This window comes from Cydia pomonella, chromosome 26, assembly GCF_033807575.1.
Source record: "Cydia pomonella isolate Wapato2018A chromosome 26, ilCydPomo1, whole genome shotgun sequence".
Taxonomy (NCBI): domain Eukaryota; kingdom Metazoa; phylum Arthropoda; class Insecta; order Lepidoptera; family Tortricidae; genus Cydia; species Cydia pomonella.
The window spans coordinates 698,604-722,965 of record NC_084728.1 but is presented as its reverse complement, the minus strand read 5'-3'; the positions used below and the strand labels follow the sequence as shown (position 1 = coordinate 722,965).

Here is a 24,362-nt window from a genome sequence, read left to right as displayed (position 1 = left end):
ATTCATTTATTTTTACGTATAATAAATATTTTATTTTATTTCGTATTATTATATTATATTATATTATATTATTATATTATTACTATTTTTCATATATGTATATTATTTCCTTTTTGCCATGAACCTCGAAAGCATGCCGAGGGGGCAGTATTGTTAATTATTTGTATGTAGATATTAAGTAATTAATATTCATTGACTCCCTTTTTAAATTTAATAATTGATATAAGTACTTTATTTTGGTCATTATTTTAATAGGTATTTAAAAATTGTAGTTATATGAATTCGGTGTAATTGTTTAAGATGTACTTTTTTAAGTGTTTTTTGTATATAGGAAATGATTTAGCTTCTTTTATTTGGTTAGGTAGTCTATTATATAACTGTGCGCCCATCATTAAAAGGGAACGGAGAGCGTTGTGTGTTTGATGTAGTGCCATAACATTTATAGTTTATAGCAACTTAATTTAATATAATATCGAGAAAAAAACAATTATTTCGAAATGGAAACCGTGGATTTATGTTTTTCCCAATTTCCCAAAAAAAGTTCAAAGTGGAAATAAGCCCTTTTGAAAAGACACTCCTCATATGATTCACGTTCTGGTGTCCAAGCCTCTCTAGACTAGGTTAAAATATGATATTATTAGATCCGTATCGCATTTTTAGATCTAATGCTCTGGCAACACTGATCGGCGTTTGACAATTTTATCAGTGAGGTGACACTGACAGTTTGACATAACATAATATTGACGTAAATATTGTTGTGCCTGTGGGGTTAGTGGTGCGTTTTCTGTGTTTTCATTGAACATTTCTATTTTATTTAAACCATCTCCAAAATAGCTCACGCAATAATAACATATTTACAATACAGGAGATATTCCAACACGCGTATCATAAGTACTACTTACAAAATACACGAAATAACCGAAAGTTGGTTAGCTTTAACATTATAGTCACAAAACAGTAGGTACAGAAGTCAATCTACACAAGTGCGCTCGAGCAACGCACACATACATAGACAGTATAGACACTGCTCACGGATACGATATCTCGGATCGGTAGGGACCACTGCGAGCTCGAGTGCCATCCGCTTGAGACACGCGTCTGTGAACTTTTTTGTGCAATAATGGAACAAAAAAAAAGTTATTATAACTGTTCAGTGGACGGTTGCTTAAATTCAACATTAAACGGTGAATTGTCGTTTTTCAAGCTACCAGTGGTTTCAGAGAGGTAAGTAGGTATCTAAGTACTTACTTGTATTTCGATGGTTCGTTTTAACCCCGTAGTCACCCCATCCACTTTAATATAAAGTTTATATCTTGTTTCAGGCGAACTGAGTGGTTGAGATTGATCCATAGAGAAGATTTAATAGATTCAAGTTGCTTTCATGCTCGTGTGTGTGAAGCTCATTTTAGTGCCGACTGCATTAGAATAAATTCAAGACGAAAGTTGTTAAAAAGAAATTCAATTCCACAACTCCTCTTACCATTACTGAATAATTTTGAAAATAAAGGAATTCAAGCAATTATCGAAACAGCTGATGCTAATGTACAGTGTGATTATAATTTGCGAACAAATGCTTAAGTGCAAACTCCATTACACCTTTCAAATGATACTCCTCGAAAAAGAAAACTTTTAAGTGAACTTCAGCAATGCCGAAAGAGGCTAAAAATGACAAACAATATACAGTCTGAAGCCAACACGTTTTTTAAGTTATGTGACAAATTTTTGACCCCAACCTTCGCGAGAGTTGTTAAACAACAAACCAAAATTATTACTCTGGGACATGGAAACAGGTATATTCGGACTACAAAATTTTCTGTTTGAAATTATAGTATGTAAGTCCATGGGGATATAGTTTAAGATACGATAAAGATAGTTTATTATTCAAGTAGGCATATTACAATGCGCTTATGAACGTCAAATAAAGCTACACCGGCTCTAACCGGATTTAAATCCCCCCTCAATTGGAGGAGGGTACCTCAATATGGACCGACAAGAAACTCGGAGTTAACATGCATTAAATAAAGAAAAAAAAAAACAATTTAGATTACTATAGAAATCATGCAATATAGCTATTAAAAGACACTATGTTTACCGAGTAAACAAACACTTGTGAAAATCATCGCAAGATATTTTCTGCTGCAAAGTCAAAGTCAAAAAAATATCAGCACATTGTTAAAATTAAAATATTTTAGTTATTATTAATTTTTTCCATTCTTCCCATTTTATTCTTAACAATAAATCAAACAGCTAAAGAGTGCAACTATCACTATAGTTTTTTGTGCATAAGCCATATTTGACAATCCTAGAGTGACTGCCGAGCGTAGGTATGAAAAGTGAAGTATATACATGTGATTGACTTCTGTACCTATCTGTTTTGTGTCTTAGCAATGGTAGTTTTTATATTAGCATTAGAAAAAAAGTCAACAATCTTGTTGTGTCTTTTTATTGCAAAAATATAGAAAAACCCTTTAAAAAAAAAAAAAAAAAATTAAAAAATATGTATATATTTCAAGGTATTTGGCTCATCTGTACAATATTTACACAACACAATAACAACAGCAACAACAAGTATTTATAAATATGAATATATTATGTATATCATTGTCTAAGTACCCACAACACAAGCCTTATTAAAAAAAATTGTTTATTTCAGACCATCCAATTCATATTTTGTTAGTCAAGGCCGAATACGAACTGGCGAAACTTCATGTACCTCTATTTCTGTTCACTAGAACTTTGACCTGAAGTAATTCTAAGCGTTAAAATATTTTTTGTAGGTTTGTTCGGTTCCTTCACAAGGTGCACGCCTTCTTGAAATTTTAAAATAAATCGATATACCATTAAAAAAATATATATTCAAAGATTGATATCTAAAAATTATTTTTCTTTCATAACTCTGTGAATATAAATTTAGGAAAAAACATTTTTACATAAAAATAATTGTATTGTGATTCCGAAGGTGCCGGCCTTCTTCACTTCACATTCGATACAAAAAAATAATTATTGACATAATTCGTTAATTAATTTTTAATTACAAACGCCTAGTAATATTGCATATTGCCAGATAAGAAGTTTGCCCTTATAAATTACCAGGCGAGGCGCTTCGGTGTGTGGCGTGAGGTGACAACGGTCAGTTGTGTCTGTATTGAATATTGTAAATTAAGTGGTTTACGCGCGTTTAAGAGACTATAAAGGTGAAATATGGGCAGGAAAAGAAATAAATATTACCTAAGTGGTAAAACAAAGAGAGTTTACCGTAAGAACGCAGCTCGAATGTGGTAAGTTTCATTTTGGGGTTATATTTTTTTGTAAGGTACTTTTTTGTTAGGAGGCTGCCTAACAGGCTGCATTTTTACTAATTTATAGGTACTAGCCAAACTGATCAATTATACGTTTCTAGGCAAGTGAAAAACTCTGGAAATGTAAATATCACGACCGAGTCGGAAAATAATGTACAGAGTAGTGCAAGCACAGAGACCGCAAATAATGTCATAGTCAATGTATTGTCCGAGAGTATGGGGTAAGTACATAGGAGTTTGGTTTTTTTTGACCGTCGTCGAGGTCGGTCGGGTCCCGGGACGCCTCTGGGAGCCTTTTTGAGGACCATTCTGTCGCCAGATGTGCGAACCGGACCGTGTTATTTTGACCGCGCGGGTTTCTCGTTTGATTTTCGACTTTATTAAAATATCCCGAGAAACGCGGGTTTAATGTGTGTCGGTTTTATAATGTGTAAAATCACCGCGCATACGCCGAAGTTAAACCTCAGCGAAGCCAAGAGTACGAGCTGTACGAGTTACCTGGTGAGAGCTTTCCATTTAACCTTTAAATAAAATTATGTTATTGTGCACAATTATGTCATGTTCACCTGCTTGAACACACGGCGCCGGAGCGTCAGAAATATACTTTACGGTTGAGAAGGTGGAATGCCGAAACCACTTGCTCAGAATTTTACGAAAATTATTTAACGAAAAAAAGGATTTTGTCCATGAGAAAAGTGGTTGTTGAATCAATAAAAGCCCACAAAGAAACTGGAAACGTCTCAAGTCTTCATCTTGATATAATAAATGCAGCCGAACATGCTTTTGGTCGGCATAATAAATGCAAAAACTCTTATTGTACAAAAAATGAAGATGACAAAAATATTGATGAAAATTTGTTTTCAACTAGGATTTGGCTAAGAATCAAATTTATAAACAGTCAACTGGCTGCTCATTCTCGAAGCCTTGTCATTGACGTTGACAGTAATTCTGTAGAAAGATACCATAGTATCGTTGCCAAATTTCTAGGTGGCAAAAGTATAAACTTCAGCCAAAAATACCAATATATATAAAAGCTGCGTTGCAATACTGCTGCAATATCTTTCAACATTCGAAAACCTTTATCAATTCTTCACAAATCAATCGTAGGTCGAAGTCCACGAAATAATATTAAAAAATATGAAGAATGGAAAGCCAAAAAATTTAAGTCTGCCAAAAAGTACATAAAAAAGAAGATAAGGTTTGAAAAACAGGATCCCAGAAATTATGGCGAAGATTGTAGTAAACCAGACATAGATGAAGAGATGATGTTAAAATCAAAAGAAGCGTTTTTGCAAAATTTGCAGAAGAGTCCCGAAGAAAGAGAAAGAATAGCTCGGGAAACCGATTTACAAAGTGGATGTAGAGAGTGGCTAGAATTGCGCCGTAATATTTTAACTGCCTCTAATTTTGGCCGCGTTATAAAACGACGCTTAGACACGAGCTGTCGAAATATTGTAAAGGATATTTTATACAAAAAATCCATCGAACATGTCCAATCCATTAAACATGGAAAGGATAATGAGAAGTTAGCTCTGGAGCAATTATCAGTACAAGAAAATGTTAAAATATTATCATGCGGATTATATATTGATCCAGATGTACCATATTTTGGCGCATCTCCGGATGGAATAACTGAAGAAGGAATTTTGGTCGAAATGAAATGCCCTAAAACCTCGTTTAATATTTGTTTAGAGACGGCGATAGATAATGAAAAAAAATATTTATTACTTATTTATTTTATTTTATTTTTATAATTTCACTTACAGTATACACCAGACATGACACATAAGAAAATACCATTTTATAAAAAAGATCGCGATAACATTTTGAAAATAAACAAGGAACATTATTGGTACTATCAAGTTCAAGGACAGCTTCATGTCTTAAGAAGAGAAAAATGTCTTTTTGCAATTTGGTCGGGCGAAAATTTTCCAGTTAAAACGGAAATTATTGAAAGGGATGACCATTTTTGGTCAGCCAAAATGAAGAAGAAATTAAAGGATTTTTATTTAGACTGTTTGTTTCCTGAGCTAATAGATCCTCGGTTCCCAAGGAAAATTCCTATTAAGAGACCCAAAATATATAATGGATGCAATTAAAATAAAAAATGAAAAACGAGAAAGAAAACGAAAAGCAGAGCCAATTGTTTTACAAGCTAAGAAAAAGAAATTATTAATAAATAACACAAAATAATTTGTTTTTTTATTTACTTTTATCAGTTTCAGAACGTCGCTTGTTACATTTTGTGTTAGACTTTAGATTTTTTGAAAACAAACTTTTATATATGACCTCATGACATTGCATTGTCATCCAACATACAAGTCCATACAAAATTTCAGCTCAATCGGACGACGGAAAGTAGGTTAAATTTAACTTACAAGATTCTATTACAGACAGACAGACCGACAACGGGACAGGTGAAGCTAAATAAAAGCTTGTAAAAATGTAGTCATCACCTATTTCCCTAATTGGGAAGGTACATTTTTTGTGTCCCTGTACTTCACAGAACTTATAATCTATACTAATATTATAAAGAGGAAAGATTTGGATTTTTGTATGTTTTATGATTCATGTTTGTCGAAGTAAGCAATGCTCTACTTGTTATTCATTACTCTGCATACCGAGCTAGCGCACTCGTACGAGCTAACGCACGTGATGTTCGATAGATGGCGCGCAGTTCGCCGTGAAACGAGCTAGCTCAATCGCTTCGTATTCGGCCTTAATCAAAACAACTTGGTATTCAGCTTACTGTAGGACTTAGATAATTTGTGTAAGAATGTTCTCTAAAATTTATTATAAATACAATTGTTACATATTTGCTGACTTACCTTTTTTTATGCAACTCCAACTGCAACTCCAGAGGAGTTACATGCGCGTTGCCAACCCCTAACACTCCGCACCCTCGTTGAGCTCTGGCAACTTACTCACCGGCAGGGACACAACACTATTACCTATTTTTCAATTTTTTTTTATATAAAGTCACATCAAGATTGCTTACCTTCTTTCTAATGCGGAAAAAAGAAATTTACAGATTAGATTTTCCTTTTACTTTTAATAAATTATTCAACTTAAGATTTTTAAAAGTTAGTGTTATAGATTATTAAAGTAAGATAAATATCATGAGGGCTTGTTGCATTAAATACTGTAGAAGTGAATCATTTCGTGGGTGCGGTATATCATTTTACAGGTAAGTAAGTTTAAATTGTTAGAAAAATCAAATAATAATTTTTTGGTCTGTGTCATAAATCGACAACCCGTCTGGCCTAAAAGGTAGTGACCCTGCCTATGAAGCCGATGGTCCTGGGTTCGAATCCCGGTAAGGGCATTTATTTGTGTGATGAGCACAGATATTTGTTCCTGAGTCGTACATGTTTTCTATGTATTAAAGTATTTATATATTATATAGGTATATTGTTGTATACCTATTATTTAGGTGTATTGTTTTAGCGATAAGACCGCCTGTTGTTTACCTCTTCTTTATGTGTTGTATTAGTTAGTTAGTTAGTTAGTGCTTCTGGGCATTTTCCGCAAATCGACAACCATTGTGCCTATTTTGCGTGAAACGAGGTAGCGCTACTCTAACCACCCCAGCTCCTCCACGAAGCCTAGCAAAGTTTTCAGGTTGCTAAATGCCTCTCCTAGTGTGCACGGAGTCCCTAGGTATTTGTTCCTGTATACTTCTACCTGTTTGCAGTCTAGGAGAATATGTTTTGTTGTTTCTTCTTCTTCCATGCACGCTCTGCACATGGGGCTGTCTGTTTTTCCCATATTGTGTAGGTGTTTGTTAAGTGTGTTATGTCCCGTAATTAATCCTACTATTTTACGTAGTTGATGTCTAGGTGTTTTCAGTAGTATTTTGGTGAGTTTGTGGTTCAGTTCCGGTAGAAAATCCTTGGTCTGCCTGCATGTGTCCATTTCCTTCCAGTATTTATTGTGCAGTTGTCTGTGATGTAGGTCTAGCTGGTTGTGTATATTGGATATTGGTAGGGGTATGATGGGCTCGGGTCCATATGCCGGCATTTCTGAGCCTTTCCTGGCCAGTTCGTCCGCTGCATCGTTTCCTCTTGATCCACTATGCCCCTTTATCCATTGAATTGTTACTTTGTTGCCTTCTTTGCTCACTTCCGTGAGGCTTCGATGACATTCGAGTACGAGTTCTGAATTAAGTTTGTCGCTGCATAGCGCTTGTAGTACTGATTTACTGTCTGATAGTATTAGTATATTTTCGTGTTTCACTTGTCGTCTTGTTATAGCATTGCAAGCTTCTATTATTCCCACACATTCAGCTTGGAATACCGTGTTATGTTCTCCCAGGGGTTTTGAGATGTGTATATTCAGGTCCTCCGAGAAGACACCACATCCTGTCCCTTCAAATGTTTTTGAGCCATCTGTGAATATTCTTAGGTTGGTTTGGTCTAGTCCTTCTTTAGGATCTTCTGTTAATGATATGGCGTATTCTTTCCAGAAGATCATAGTTTTTGGTGTTTTGTCGATGGGCGCCTCCAGCATGGGTAGTTTTGAGATCATATTTTCATAGATCTTCTTGTGCGATGAGCTGAAGGATGTCCATAGGTTTAGCTTTTTCAACCGAAGAGCCGTGGCAGCCGCTTCTTTTTGTATGTATATGTGTAATGGTAGGAGTCCTAGCATTATTTCTAGCGCCGCAGTCGGAGTAGTTCGCATACAGCCCGTCGCAGCCACACATGCTAGTCTTTGTGTTTTATTTAGTTTGTCTATTACCGTGGTTAACTGGGTGCGGGGCCACCATACGACCGCGCCGTAGCTGATCATTGGCATTATTACCATTTTGTATAGCCACAGTATGATGTGAGGAGCAAGTCCCCATCTCTTGCCCACCATCCTCCGGCATTGCCAAAAGGCTACTGTTGCTTTGTTTAGTTTATTGTCCAGGTGTTTGTTCCAGTTCAGTCTATCGTCCAGGATTATGCCTAGGTATTTTACATCCTTTGAAAGTGTCAATCTTGTGCCAAAAAGGGTTGGCAGTTCGTATGTACCCAGTTTTCGTTTGTGTGTGAAGAGAATTGTGTCGGTCTTTTTTGGGTTTACCGATAGGTCATTCTCCTTGCACCATTTCTCTACTATTTTCAGTGCTGTCTGTGTGAGATCGCACAGTGTGTTTATTACTAGGCCGCTGATTAGTATTACTAAGTCATCTGCGTACCCTATAGTCATAAAGTGTTTGTTGTTTAATTTTGTTATCAATTCGTTCACCACCAGGTTCCAAAGCAGTGGTGAGAGTACTCCTCCCTGGGGGCATCCTCTCATGACTAGTGCTTGATGAGTTTGGTTTTCGGATAGTCTTATTATTCTCTGTCTTAACATATTCATTATCCATTCGGTTACGAGTGGATTGGTTCCATGTCTTTGTAATGCTTGCTGAATGCTGCTAAAGTTTGTCTTGTCAAAGGCTCCTTCTATGTCGATGAAGGTGCCTAGGCATGAGTTCTTCCTTGCTAGCGCATTCTCTATGTTGCTTACTACAGCATGGAGAGCTGAGTCAGTTGATTTCCCTTGACTGTAGGCGTGTTGGTTTGGATGGATTTCTATGTTTTTTAGGGCCGTGTCCTTCAGTTCTCTGTCACATAGTCTTTCTAGTGTTTTTAGCATGAAGGATGTAAGGCTGATTGGTCTGAAAGACTTGGGGTCCGAGTAATCGGTTTTGCCTGGCTTTGGGAGGAAAATCACTTTCACTTCCCTCCATTTATGTGGTATATATCTAAAGGCTATACAGCTGCACAGTAGATTGGATAGATGTTTAATTAATGTATGTCCACCCCATTTCAGTAGGGCTGGGTAAATTCCGTCTGTTCCCGGCGATTTAAAGTTATCAAAACTATTTACTGCCCAGGTCGTTTTGTTATGTTCTGTTATACATTCTGCTGTTCTCCATTCGCTTTCCGTTGGATTATAGTTCATTGTATCCTGTTCTGGGTCTTGCTCATTTACTACTTTGCATCCTGGGAAATGGGTCTCCACCAGCAGCCTTTCTGTCTCAGCTGGGCTACTGGTGGTACTATTATCTTGTCTCCTCAGGGTGCCCAGTAGTTGTCTTGGTTGGTCTGCAAGGATTTTCCTTGTTCTGTTTGCTTGAGTTACTGTGGATATGTTATGTGTTGTATTATTTGTACTGTTTCTGTATTGAGGTGTGCAATAAAGTGTATATTTGTATTGTATTGTATATGGTACTCACTCACCCACAACACAAGCCTTATTGTTGGCTTACCGTGGGACTTAGTCAATTTGTGTAAGAATGTCCCTTTAATATTTATATTTATTTATTTTATTTTATTTAAGGTAAAAATGCCTGCCACACCGGGCCATGGGCCGCTTGGCACTAGGGTAAATACGCTCCTGTGTATGGCAAAGTGTTAAAAAAACTCAATACAACCGCAACTGTACATAGACAATTCTTCTCTGTTTCAGAATCCCCAAAAAAGAACCAATCAGACAAAAGTGGATAGACGCTATAGGTTATGTCCCGAAAAGGAAAGACCCAGTAGTGTGCAGTTCCCACTTCAGACCTGAAGAACTTACGTTTGCTGGTCTGCAGGCACAGCTCACCCCTGATGCTGTACCTTCTATTTTCCCTGTAAGTTTATATTAAGAGGAAGGGGGATAACCTCTTCTCCACACAAACGAAGTCCCAATTTTGCTTTATGGATTACATTATAGAAAGTGGTTTACACAATTTGATATAAGAGCATATTCGGTACCGTGTTTTGATTAGAAAAAAGTAGAACTGAATTTTTTTTACGCGAAAATGTTGCCCTTTGTTTGGAAGATGGAGGGTTGGCAGACTTGAACGACCTGTCCCATAGAACAAAACACTGGTAAAAAAATATATTTTCTAATTTTTTCAATTAAAAACTAAAAGAAAATTAAACGGAGGGGTATGCTACAAAAGTTATGAACTATCAGGAGAAGAGCAATGGCTCAAGAGCTATGGCCATTGCCATATATCTAAGAACGGGCCTTACGGGCAATGAGAATGGGGTACACGAGTATATCCGCGAAAATCGAAGTTCGTCAATTGCGGACATTTTTCTCTGTCACTCTTATTACGTCGTATTGAGAGTATAAAGAAAGATCCCCGCAATTTGCGAATTTCGGTATTCGCGGTAGGCCCCAAGTACAGCGGTCTCACGCACACGAATTCGAGCCAATCGCGTAGTCTAACGCCATCGCCACAACGCGATTGGTTGATGAGTTCGCTCACGCGCGCAAATGGGCGCGACTGTCGCGAGGTCGCGACTAGTTTTGTAAAACTGCACGATTGGCTCGAATACATGAGTGACACCAGCACCAGCAGCCATATCTTCTTCAAAATTACGAAGATTAGCAGTAAGATTGAAGCAGAAATTGTAGATGATATATACCTACATCGTCGACATCAGGGCTATAACCGCGAAAATCGAAGTTCTTCAATTGCGGGCATTTTTCTCTGTCACTCTAACTATGTCTTAGTGAGAGCAAAAGAGAAAGATTCCCGCAATTCGCGAATTTTCGTTTTCGCGGTAGACTTTCTGGATACTACTACCTACCTCGTTTAATGCATTACACAATCCTTTACCGGTATAATTTAATAAATCGATTAAAATTGGTGTACCTTAGTAGCCCGCAATATATGTCACCGAAAATTTATGAAATTCCTCCCAACACGAATTGTCGCCACAAGAGTAGGTTAGAACTGCGACATACGAAAACGAATTGGTACCAGAAATCTTGAATTACATTTCCGATTGCTATTTAGGAAATGTATAGATTTCCTAGGAAATGTGTCTAATATAATTTATTTCTCATGTTTCCGGGCAGTTTTAGGAATTACATACATGACCATTTTCAAAATCATAAGCAAATCGGTGACGTGTGTAGAACCCATAATTACAAATATATTAGTGTCATAGAAAGTGATATGCCGAGTAAACGCTATAGGGTGCGTTGAGGTAACTAAAAAGCGGGGTAATTTGGAAAATGGCAAATATCGACTAAACTAGGAAGCACTTTCTATTGTACAAACAGTAAGCAAGATGCCTTGGTAAGTGTTGCTAAAATTTCGTCGCTTTTGAAGTTACCCCAATGCACCTTAGTGCCCTTAATACCAAAGGCTCGGAAACCGGTTAAATTTCCAAACCGTTATCATGTATTTGTCGTAAAACCTTTTAATTCGCTATTTTTAAACCGGTTTTTATGAGAACAGTTCTTGTCAAATTAACCGGTTTAGAGCAATAAAACCGGTTTCTTCCTATGTCGGTATCTACGTTTACGTGGCACACCACCAGGCCGACCGGCCGTTTCATCGCTTGTGGAATAAACCGGTTTTTTAGGTTACAATAAAGTTCTTAAAAAGTTCGCGTTCTTATAAAAGTTCGGAGGAAAACCTAAATAAACCGGTATTTCATAAACCGCTTTGGAGCTTTGCTTAATACATTCCCTTTCTAAAGTGATAGAAGAAAGAAGAAAATAAAACAACTAAACGTAAAGATCACAACTATTATATTATACAATACAAGAGTGTAATATGACAATTAATTGACAAACATAGCAAATAACATCGCAAAAATGGATGACAACGCCAATTCAAATTCTACTAAACCAGGAACATTACCAGTAAAATCCCACCGTCACTACAAAAAGTCCTACGACTCATTCATGACTTGGAGATCAGAAAACAACATATCATCATTTTCCGAGGATGTATTACTGAAATACTACAAGAACCTGGACGCTAAATTCAAGCCATCTACCCTCTGGACGGATTACTCGAAGCTCAAGTCTACGTTGATGTTGTATAATCAAGTAGACATATCGAAGTATAAGAACTTGACGGATTTCTTAAAAAAGAAGAATGATGGTTTTGAGACGAAGAAAGCCAAGACTTTTTACGCTGGAGGAGTTGGAAAAGTTTATTATTGAAGCGTCTGATCAGGTTTTTCTACATATTAAGGTAAGTTTTGATGTATTTTTCTTTAGGTACAGTCACGGGCTTGAAGTTTTTAGGGTTCAAGCTAATTTAGTTTTCTATACTAACGGTATGAAATGGCCAATGTAAAATAAATCCTAAATGGCCAATGTAAAGCAAAACCTAAATGGCCAATGTAAAGTAAATCCTAAATGGCCAATGTAAAGCAAAACCTAAATGGCCAATGTAAAGTAAATCCTAAATGACCAATGTCAAGTAAATCTTAAATGGCCAATGTAAAGTAAATCCTAAATGGCCAATGTAAAGTAAATCCTAAATGGCCAATGTAAAGTAAATCCTAAATGGCCAATGTAAAGTAAATCCTAAATGGCCAATGTAAAGTAAATCCTAAATGGCCAATGTAAAGTAAATCCTAAATGACCAATGTAAAGTAAATCTTAAATGGCCAATGTAAAGTAAATCCTAAATGGCCAATGTAAAGTTAATCCTAAATGGCCAATGTAAAGTAAATCCTAAATGGCCAATGTAAAGTAAATCCTAAATGGCCAATGTAAAGTAAATCCTAAATGGCCAATGTAAAGCAAATCCTAAATGGCTCAATAATTATAGTCCGTGACTGTACTAATATGTATTATAAATGAAAAAATAACTCTGTCTAATACCTCTTCACTTCACGCTTAAACTGCTGAAACATTTTGACGGAATTTTGTATGGAGATAGTATTAGTCCCAGGAAAGGTCATGGAACTCATGGAATAGTTTCCATCACAGAAATCATAATGAGGTGTAAAGGAGGGCAGAATATATACCATAGATGTGGGATATGGTACAAATATCTGAACACGCCTCTATTGTCAAGGCGTTATATAGCGCCTGTTCAGATATTTTTGAGCACTGCGGCCGCTCCGATATATCTGATTGCGACTGTTCTTATTCAATGCATGCGAAGTCGCTGGCAGAAGCTCGTATTCTTTGTCGCAGGACTCCTAGTTTGGCTAATCAGCTCCCTAGTCACAGTTGTTGAGTTTAGATCTACAGTCGAGTTCAGAAACACTTTTCTTTACAAGTTCTTACGTTTTTAAAAAATATTTACACGACCCTATTCACGAACATGACTGTGCTTGTCCTTATTTTGGGAGTACCTACAGATCGGGCTATTCCCAGATCCAACCTCTAATTTGTTAGAACTGGGAATTTGTATCTCATCAGTCATCATTTACCACTGGGAACAGAAAAATAATTCCTAGTAGAGGAAAGAGCAACCATTAAGAGCGGGTTAAAATTTAACACAGCTGGAATAACAATACAATACAAACCTCTTTATTGCACAACCTCTGAAAAAAAATGTACATGGAAACACATATAAGGTAGAAGTACTAGTGCTCGACGCTGCACTAGTCACCGACATGGGCACTTTATTTCATGGAAATACAGGTTAAATTTGAACAACGAAGATTTTTCTGTATTCGAACTTAATCCTTGTCACTTTGACATAAAGTGCCCATGTCGAATACTAGTGCAGCGTCGAGCACTAGTACTTCTACCTTAATACATGAAGATAGAGGTAAACAACAGGCGGCCTTATCGCTACAGAGCGAATAACTTTCCAGATTTCGTGTTCTTTCAGGTGGTCGTAATTTTCGGCATCATGGGAGCATGCCGTCGTCAAGAACTCCACGACCTAAAAGTAAAAGACGTCATCGACACACAAAACATGCTTACAGTCCGTATTATGAACTCCAAGAAGAACCAAATAGATCGTAAATTCGCTATAAGCGGACCATACTATAAGATTTGCAAGAAATATATGGATTTACGCCCAATTAAAGCCGAGATAAATAAGTATTTCTTTTTAAGATATTTTAATGGACGCTGTGCCGATCAAAACATTGGAATTAACGCTTTCGGGGCTATGGGAAAAGTTGTCGCTAAAGAGCTGAAACTGCCTAGTCCGGAGTTGTATACGGGACATTGCTTTAAAAGGACTTCGGTGAATTTATTAGGTACTGAAGATATAAGATTGGTGAAAATGAGCTGGCAGCTAACGTCAGAGAATAAGACTTTGAAAACGGAACGTGATTATAGTTTGTCTGGAAAGTTACAGGTAAGGTTCAGTGGCGAGTCGGGCTGCGAGCCGAGCCCCGAGACGCGTATGTAAACGGCTCGAGGCTGGCCTCGCCACTCGCCGGGCTCACGCCCGGAGCAGTTTTTTGCGCACGAGTCAGCGTCTCGCGGGAAACGCGCTTGTAGTTTACATTCGCTTTCGGCTTTTAATTCCTTTACAAGCCTTATACCTTGCCACTTGTGTTTAAAATTGATGAGCTCGACGAGCTTAGGGGCTTTGGCCGAGCGAGATATGTGTACATTAGCTCGAGGAGCTAACGAGCTGTGCCCGAGACACGAGACGAGCCGCGAGCCGAGCCACGAGGCGAGTTTGTACATTAGCTCTGAAGTGTAAGGCGTACAAGGGGAATAATGACAACTCTCAAGTCGGAAAAATGGTTGCCTATTGTTCATGTGCGATCACACGGAAGTAATCTAGAAACAGAGGAAAAGAAATTAAATATTATATTTATGCATGATTCATTGAAATGTCTTTTGTTTGTGCTCAATGGACCGCGAAAGGTATTAAATAAGCGTAAATGATGCGTTGAAAGACAAAGGATTATTATTGTGGTTGTCAGCTGATTAGCTGTTATCAGCTGTGTGGAGCTCACTACAGCTCGAGGAGCTCACGAGCTGCCGCGAATGTAAATCGCGTTGGAGCATTTTCAAGCACCAAATAGTCCAGAGCGCTTTATTTGAAATATTTGAATATACTTGGGTTGGGAACTGAAAACAATTGACTCTGTTTTTTATTCTAGAATCCTTATCATGTTAGACAAAAATCTATAGTCAGACCAAACTAATTTGGCAGCGATTTTGATAATAGCTAAGACTGTGCAAGTGTTATTTTTTACGTCAAATTTTTATATTTTATTTAACACTTGCACAGTCTGGGCTATCAAAATCGCTGCCAACGTAGCTTGGTCTCACTTTAAATCATCAAAAATTGTCATTGGATTCAAACAGCTCCTGTAGAGAGTGAATTATATTCTGCCTGATTTTTTTTCAGACGGAACCAACAGCGCCGCTGATCGCAGCACCACCTTCGCCAGGCCCGAGCCAGAGCACCATAGATGCCTTGGGTGAGTTTAATTGTTTCTTACGTAAAGCCCGACCAGAAATATACATATGATCATTGTCAAGAGGGCGCTGTCATTCTCATGTATAGGGTGACAGTTCAGTTTAGTATGAAAAATTTAGTTCCAATTAAATTCCGCGATATTTATTTATTTATTTGATTTCCACACATACAATTATCATTACAGGCTGAACCCAATGCGATAATGTAGCAACAAATTAAATCTATAAACAGACAAAAAACAAGTACCTATATCTAACAACTCAATTCAATATGGCGGGTGATCATATATTACTGGTCAGGCTTTAGCCATTTATTAACCTGCATTGTGTGTATTATTGGGAAAGCTCGGGTTCAAATTTAAATACTCTCTTTGGGCTCCTTAATTAGTTTTACAATACCGCTTCGTACAATATGTCCAGTTAATCTCGTTTGCAGCTAATGCCGGCATAAGATAAATCAAAAATCTCATTAAATAACCGTCACAGCGTCGTCTACTTACCTGCCTTCTAGTTTTTTTTATTTAGTCCCGACATCTGGGCGGCTACCGGGAAAATCGAAATTCGCCAATTGCGGGCATTTTTTTCTAAGAGTAAAAGAGAAAGATCCCCGCAATTTGCGAATTTCGGTTTTCGCGGTAGGCCCCCTGTCACTTTTTCCGCGCTTCGTGCCTAAGGTTTTTTTTTATACGGTCTCCCACTAAAGGCGAGCTCACATTTACTTACAATTTGATAAAGGCAAAGCATGAAACACTAATTAACTATGGACGCGATGTCAGCACCTAATAGTAGTTTAATGATCCTGACGGAATATTTGTACAACTTGTTGGGTTTTTACAACTCTTTTTGCGACGTCGAGTTGCGGAAACCTAGCCCGCGAATACGAATACGAATACGAATTCTCACAAGTATTTTCTATGTCTCTAAATTTCAGAAAAAAAAATTAGTGTCTAAATGCGTTGAATCGAGCCCACGGTTGTGTAAAAGATTAAAGTTTGACTGTCACATTTGCTTTCATCTTCATAGAGTCCGTCTAACTAATGTCCGCATCGACTGTGCCGAATTATCGATATAGTGCCGATGGCACCATAGACACCAGATTCCTATGAAAATAAGACTTCATAGGAATCACTATAAGTCTTTTCGCGTTTTCCACACATTGTCGCTTCAAATCTAAGAGCTCGTCGCGCCAAAATCGCATTGCATATTCGAGAGAAGTTGTAGTAGTTCGTGTGCAAATGTAAAATGTTGGCTGTTCAGAAGGTGAACTTAATATTGACATGATTAAGTTGAATGTGGGGATTCATGGTCACTGCTAAAGCATGCCAAAGGCTAATACTGTGTTGGCTAGATATGTATTCATTTTGTTCTTAGAGTGATACTTTTCTATTCATTTTTTATGCAAAATTAGAACTTTATCTACATAGTTTAGGAAATTTCCCAGTTATCCTCTTTTACTTTGTGTCTTAAAAATTTACAATATAATTTATATTTACAATTCTTGCACAGCATTAGTCTACCCACAGATGTTTTATTTTGTATAAATTCCAGGGAGTTCTGTTATTGGCTATGCTTATAAGTACTCATATTTTTTGTATATTATTTACTTTAATAAATAAATTTTCACAGTTATTGTGTTAGACAAATACAGTTTTGAGGATATTATCATGTATTATAACAAACATTTTTTTTTTCAGATTCCGACGCATCAACAGAATACTTAGAAGAGCCGCAAGACCATCTGACTCCTCAAAGACAAGTTTTTTCAGTTTCCAAAGCGTCGACAAAGCCGCAAGACCCTCTAAAACAAGACACAAAGCAATGTCGGTTCTGTGGCAAATACAGCGAAGACTGCGTTCCTATATCTCCAACCCATCTAGCTTCCGTCACTACCAAACTAGCTTTCAATGATATTGTTGTACAGTTCAGTGAATCCTTACCGAAGACTGTCTGTAAAGATTGTGATGTGAAACTGCAAGTAATTTACGATTTTGTTCAATACGCGAAAGCTGCGCAAGAATTACTAATTGATGTTGAAGATGGGGAAGAGGTGGTAGAAGTTAAACATGAATATGAAGAAGATGATGAAACTGATGATAGCCTTCAAGAAGACAACGACAGTGATGAAGAGAGAAAAGAACAAATAGTAGATTTAATCACAGCGGGGGAAACTGTATTTACTAAAGATAATAAAAAAAGGAAAAGTAATGCAATAAGAGTTGCTAAACCGAAGAAAACTAAAGTTGCTAAAAGTGAAAGTGGTAATGAAGAAGTTATTGATAGAGATGACACAGATGACGAAGCTGATAATATAGGATTTTCTAGTAGTGACACAAGAACAAATAAACCTAGTGATGCAAAATTTGCAAAACGTGTTTTTGTGCGTAAAGTGAGAATTGATGGAAACAGTTGATGTGATTTTTTAAACAGAACACAAAAAGAATGAACTATTCTGTTAGTGTAATAAGCAAAAACAAAGTGATTCTAATTAATTTTACTTATGCAATACTGGATAATTATTTGTTGTTGGATATGTTTCAGTACACTCACGGACAGTTGTTGAACTATTTAGGGTTTACTTTACATTGGACATTCCGTTAGTACCTATAGACAACCAAATTATCTTGAACCCTGACTGGCCCAAAAAGTCCGCGACTGTACCTGTTTTCCTTCGTTATTTCTCAATTTTATAATTGTTTTTTTTTTATGTCAGTAAAATTTTAGGACATTTTGTTTTTCTGTTTTGATTTGAAAACTGGGCAAAAAGTGCCATAATGTTCCTTGGTTTACTGATATTCTATACAAAGTCAAGAATATGTGCTTTAACAGGTGGTCTGAATATTTCGATGAAAGATCTCGCACAAAGGGCATATGGTACAAAACGATTCAACCGTCACTTCCTCGAGCCCCATGGTTTTCTTTTTGTAAGTTGAACAGGCAGGATCTAATTGTTGCCTTTAGATTGCGATCTGGCCACATTCCTTTGAATAATTTTGCGTTTTTGATGCGTAAAGTTGACTCGCCCAATTGTAATGTATGCGGAGTAATTGAAGACGTGTTTCATATAACAATGGAATGTCGCCGAGGTGTCGCACAGCGTCGCTTGCTTAATGTCTGTTCCTATGACCTCGGCCGAGTCAATAGCATCCTAGCATCCCCTGCTTCGGAAGAGGCTGGGCTCCTTTATTCTATGGTTATCGATATCATAGCACGTAGAAATAGTGAAAATTAGACTGGTGTAGTTTTGTTAGAGAGCCACTATGAGGGTGGCATTTATTTAAAAACCCTCAATAAATAAATAAAGATTAAAAAAAAAAAGTTTTTTCATCATCATTGTTACTTTTCTTTAAAAGGTTTTTTTATGTAAGTACATAGACATACAATATAACTGTAAGTACAACGGAAGTTTTGTCTATGAAATATCTTCAAATGATTCGAACATGTCATGATTAAAATACATATGTATTTTTTCAGTATAAACTTAATAAAAAAAATATACTTAGGTTGTAAACAAAACATTTTTTTATTGTGCACCATTTGAAAGTACACGGTTTGATTGAATGCTGACTTGATGCTGACGTTATAGAGTTAAACCAGGATAAGTTGGCTGCGATTTGCCTAGACGGTGCACGGACATGAAGGTGTGTGCAGGAGTTATTTAGCGAAGCGTTTGTCAGGTCTGTGGGTTCTTTTAAACGTCAAACTTCTACGAAATTATGACTAAAGAGCATATAATCACTACTTTACTCTTTGAAATGGACACTATTTCAAAAAGTAATTATATATATAGGAACGCTATTTGCAGTTGAAAAATTATTTTTACATCAAGAAATATTGTAAACATTGTGCTGATTTTTCGTGAAACGGAAAAAAAACCCTTGCAAGAGTTATCGGGCCCGACATCTCTTCCGATTGTTTAGATCGTTGGCAGGATGAGTAGTGGCGGATTTGTCCTAAGGCCCAGTAGGCCCGGGCCTAGGGCGGCAAGACATTAGTGGCGGCAGTCTATATGATGGATGCTGAGAAAGGGGCGGCTAGTAGTGACTAGGGGGCCTGGGGCCTAGGGCGGCCAACACAGCAAATCCGCCACTGGATGAGTGTAATAAGCACTTATAAGCAAGAGAGCGTAAATGAGATATGCTAACCGGACAAAAGCTATGGTCCGGTACGCCCGTCTGTTACAGCCTTATCATAATTGTAGGTAGTATGGCTTATTGCTTTAGTCTGTCCATATGGACGAAAAAAATGAATATGATTGATTGTCACTGTCATTTATGTTGTTTATATTGCGAGGTGTTCGTGCAGTTTTGGTTGAATGTGCTTTCATTCTGTGCTTATATCGTATTCTGACCATTTCTTATTATTACCTCAATAATAACCTACTAGTACATAACTGGAGATAGGAATCCAACACGGTTTACATGAGGTCGACGGACAATTTAAAACACTAACCTATTGTGATTTTAGGACATAGTTTTAGGACTATTAAGTACTTATAAGTCCTAATACTGTTGTTGACGATTTTCTCAGTGTACCAAGAACACATTTTTAAAAGTTTTCATACAGTTGGATTGTGCTCTGAACATTTACTTAACCAAAAAAAAAATGAGTGGCAGTAATGAAAGTAGTTTACTAGTTGAAACGAATCACAATGAGGATAGTTCACCGAGTTCACCAGAAATAGAAAAGAATATTACAGAAAAATCTATGAAGATTTACAAAAGATGTTACACCAACTTTATGGAATGGCGGAAGAAAGAAAATATATCTACAATTTCTCAAAAAGTATTACTGGCATATTTCCAGGATATGAGCACGAAATATGCACCGTCTACGTTATGGGCTGAATATTCTATGATCAAATCGACATTGAAACTTTATGAAAAGACGGATATATCCTGTTATGGCAAGCTACAGCAGTTTCTAAAGCAAAAGTCGGAAGGGTATAAAGTTAAAAAGTCAAAAACTTTTTCACCTTCGGACATTGACAAATTTATTAGAAAAGCACCTGATGAAGTCTATCTTATGTTAAAGGTAACACATTTATATTTTAGTTTATTTATGTGTGACTGAAACCGGCTAAAGGTCACACTTTGTTGCTTGCCGTAAGAATGAGATTTCCTTGTATCTTCATAAGAATAACCTCTCTTACCACAAAAATTTATTAAACATCAAAAAAGTAGGGTCTAAAATTACACAAGTACTAGCCGTTTTAATGTGGCCATTTGGACACCAAACACCTTGGACACTTCTATTCAAACACCAAATATAATAATTGATCACCTAACCTTGAAGAGCAAATTAATGCAATATTTTCACCTAATTAAACCACTATGATTACCATAAAATGTATACAAATAAAGTAAAATTATCCTTACAGAACCAAACTGCTATCAGAAAAGTGAGTTAGGTTAGGTTAAAATGGCGACCCTTGCAGAAAACATATACAACTAGGAAAAGGTGACAAAGTGCATTAATTAATTTAATAGGATATTTTTTTATTACAGCCTTTTTGTTGTGGCAGCGAAATGCTGTTTATTTGCTTTACTTGTTTCTTCACTGATTTGTTGTTAAATGTTTTGGGTGCCCCCTTCCCAGTCGCCATAGGCCTCCTCCAGTTTTCTCCATTTGTTCTTGTCTCTGGAAACCCTGCTCCATGTGGCACCAGCAACAGGCCTGATGTTGTCATCCCATCATTTTAACTGTCTTCCTCTTTTTCTTTAACAACCTAGAGGCTGTATTTAATAGGACAGGGAGATGTTAAACGTTTGCATGGTATTTTTAATTTAAATGTGGTTAAAATTTTGCTCGTTATTAGGCGGGTCCACGCAGAGCGAGCGAGTGAGCACGTACGTTCGAGGCAATTTCCTCACGCACAAACCGGCCAGTGTAGACGTGCCTCGGCAGCCTGATTTTATATTCCTCTATAGTGTAGTGATTTTAACTTTTCAATGAAATGGACACTTTTCACACTTGATAATTCTAATTAGCCGGGTCCATACAGAGCGAGCATACGCGCGAGGCTATTTCCTCACGCACAAACTGGCCAGTGTAGACGTGCCCCAGCCGAGGCGTCGGCGGCACTGGCTGTTTTGTGTGTGAGGAGATTGCCTCGCGCGTATGCTCGCTCTGTGTGGATCCGCCTAATAAAAGGCAATTTCATCAGACAGAAAAATCCCAGAAAAATTTAAAAGTCAAATTATCAAATATAAAATGTCCTATAATATTAATTTATTTATATACTTACTTGTTTTTCAGGTAGCAGTTATTTTCGGCGTGCTGGGTGCTTGCAGAAGGCAAGAATTGCATAGGCTTCTGTTCAAAGATATCAAAATGTTCAATGAAGCACTACTAGTCAATATAAAGAAAACTAAAAACAAACTAGACCGAACTTTTACCATCACTGGTAAATATTATGACATAGTGAAAAAATTCATTGGCACAAGGCCAAAGGATTGTAGAAATGAACATTTTTTTCTGAAGTATTTCAAAGGGAAATGCTCTCAACAAAATGTGGGGATCAACGCTTTTGGAAATATGGGTAAACAAGTGGCAACGTACCTGAAGTTGTCGGACCCGGAGCTGTATACCGGTATGTGCTTCCGCAGGACCTCGGCCACTTTAATTTGTGATGCAGGTTGGTAACATTTAAATAGCAATAATGTTTTTAAATAAAGGAAAGTGGAATAACTCACTGTCTCGGGTGAGACTCGAATTTGCACCTCCGGGATACCAGCCCATTCCTGTACCAAAGAAGCTATAAACCATTATCCTACATCATTATCATTATATCATTATCGCATTCGTTAGTATTTATTGATTAAGGATGTCAATACAAAAAATAACAGTATAGTCACGTCTGAAAATATCGAGACGAAAACAGTGCCAAAAACATTTATACTCGACCTTATTGCCCATGTATTAACGCATTCACTGCCAGCCAGGCGGGCGCTCAGTCCGTAGTCTCTTTTCGCTACATACGCATTTTCCCATGTTATCGGCTACGCTCGTAGCGCGTAGCACGTGCTGGCACTGAATGTGTTAAGGTAGTGTATACATATTTTTGGCACTTTGTCCGTATCGATATTTTCAGACGTGACAGTACAATAAATAAATATCATAGGACATTCTTACACAAATTCAGTCCCAAAGTAAGGTCCACACACAAAACGGCAGTGTAGACGTTCATCGGCCGAGGCGGCGTGCTCGGGCGAGGAAAACGCCCTTACTAGCACATGATTTTATACTGTGTAATTTTGTATTATGTATTTTTTTTTATTCAGGAGGTGACATTGCAGCCTTAAAAAAGCCTAGCCTGAGAAAAGAATGGACCAGCGTTGTTACAGACTACATCGACCATTCCATTCAAAACAAGGTAAGTTATAACCATTTGACCTCTTTACCGGTTAACTGACGCACGGCTTCAGCGCAATATCAACCTTCCTGCATTACCACAAGGTGCACGATGATGCGCCGCGCACGGTAGGTCGGCGTTCAAAGGGTTAAAGGCAGTTTTGACTGCATTAAACCATGCTTTCTTCTATTATTATTTTTCATACTACGTCGGTGGCAAACAAGCATCCGGCCCGCCTGATGGTAAGCAGTCCCCGTAGCAGGGGCGTAGCTACCGCCGTATCTGCCGTATCAATTATACGGGGCCTTCGGGCTACGGGGCCCCCAACGTGCGTTTTTGTCTTAAGAGAAATCTTTACCCTTCCTAAGCGCCCCCAAACAAATTTTTATACGGGACCCCGCCAAGGCACGCTACGCCACTGCCCCGTAGCCTATGTACGCCTGCAACTCCAGAGGAGTTACATGCGCGTTTCCGACCCTAAACTTCCCCTCCTCGTTGAGCTCTGGCAACGGCAGGAACACAACACTATGAGTAGGGTTTCGGTTTTCTGTAAGGTGGAGGTACTTCCCCAGTTGGGCTCTGCTCTAAATCTGGAATGACATCCGCTGAACTTTACTTCTAGAGTCTCTTCCGAATTTGTCTACTTATTTTCATCTACCTGGCTTTGTCCCGGCTTTTTGACAAGGCGCATGAGAGCCTGGGGTCCGCTTGGCAACTAATTCCAATAATAGGGTTGTTTCCATCTACAAATCTTAGGGCAGAATTGTATCCCAAAAAATTCTTTTGGATTATAAGAACATGTTAAACTACTTTTAGGGGACCTGTAATGACCATATTTTTGTAAATATTCAATTTAAAATATCTTTTGGCACACGTCACGTGATTCTGATGACGTCACAACTCTCGGATTGACACTGTTGACAGGTAGGCGATAAACAACAAATGTCAAATGTCAGTTGACAGTTCGTATCTTCTACGTGTGTATGTAGTTATGTAGTCAAACCGTAAACTGTGACGTCACAAAATTTTCAAAGAGCGTTTTGGGCGCGAAAGCATCTGTCATAATATATTTTGTTAATTTAACATATTTAAAGCCGTTTTTAGTATAAAAGTTGAATTTTAGGGCCACTTTCAGTTAATATAGAACGTAATACAAGCGTTTCAAAAAATTGGAAACAACCCTATTGTCGTGTGCACTAGTTTTTACGAGAGCACATAAGGGATGGAGCGATCGGGAGACCCAAATCTAATCTACGCATAAGATCTTTTGACTTCGCTCGGCTTGGCTCGGCCAACGCCTAACGAAGGTACTTCTCCGAACGTAGCTCGCTGAGCACTGAGTTGACGGCCGTGTGTGCCCGGGTTCGCATATATAATTGTTATTGACATGACAATTCTAGTTATTTTATATATTATAGACAGAAAAAAAGTAATCGATGAGTTAGAGTCAGACCAAGAAAAGATAGCAGCGATTTTGATAGCCCAGCCTGTGCAAGTGTTAAGTAAACGTCATAATGTCATAGAAGTTTTGACGTTTAAAATAACATTCGCACTGTCTGGGCTGCCAAAATGGCTGCCATTTTATC

General features: G+C 37.6%; 2 protein-coding genes and 1 pseudogene across 6 annotated transcripts in view; all 3 read left to right on the top strand.

The window, feature by feature from the left end:
- Positions 1–714: 714 nt before the first annotated feature.
- On the top strand, positions 715–18,155 carry LOC133532259 (uncharacterized). Of its 5 annotated transcripts, none has more exons than XM_061870845.1 (6): positions 715–891; positions 6,384–6,486; positions 9,744–9,909; positions 13,867–14,343; positions 15,355–15,427; positions 17,120–18,155. In XM_061870845.1, the coding sequence occupies exons 2-6, from the start codon at positions 6,419–6,421 to the stop codon at positions 17,833–17,835; spliced, it is 1,500 nt and encodes a 499-aa protein (XP_061726829.1). In that variant the 5' UTR covers positions 715–891; positions 6,384–6,418; the 3' UTR covers positions 17,836–18,155. The 5 variants fall into 5 exon arrangements, with proteins under 5 accessions (XP_061726829.1, XP_061726828.1, XP_061726832.1 ...); XM_061870844.1 differs by lacking the exons at positions 715–891; positions 6,384–6,486 and adding exons at positions 2,740–3,278; positions 3,401–3,520; XM_061870848.1 differs by lacking the exons at positions 715–891; positions 6,384–6,486; positions 13,867–14,343 and adding exons at positions 2,746–3,278; positions 3,401–3,520.
- On the top strand, positions 887–2,186 carry LOC133532260 (uncharacterized; annotated as a pseudogene).
- Positions 18,156–19,608: 1,453 nt separating the features above from the next.
- LOC133531880 (uncharacterized) overlaps positions 19,609–24,362 on the top strand; it is a 28,869-nt gene continuing 24,115 nt past the window's right edge. Inside the window, exons 1-3 of the mRNA XM_061870278.1 lie at positions 19,609–20,456; positions 21,681–22,059; positions 22,706–22,797. Coding sequence (XP_061726262.1) covers positions 20,028–20,456; positions 21,681–22,059; positions 22,706–22,797 — 900 coding nt within the window. The 5' untranslated portion in view covers positions 19,609–20,027. The remainder of the gene's footprint in view (positions 20,457–21,680; positions 22,060–22,705; positions 22,798–24,362) is intronic.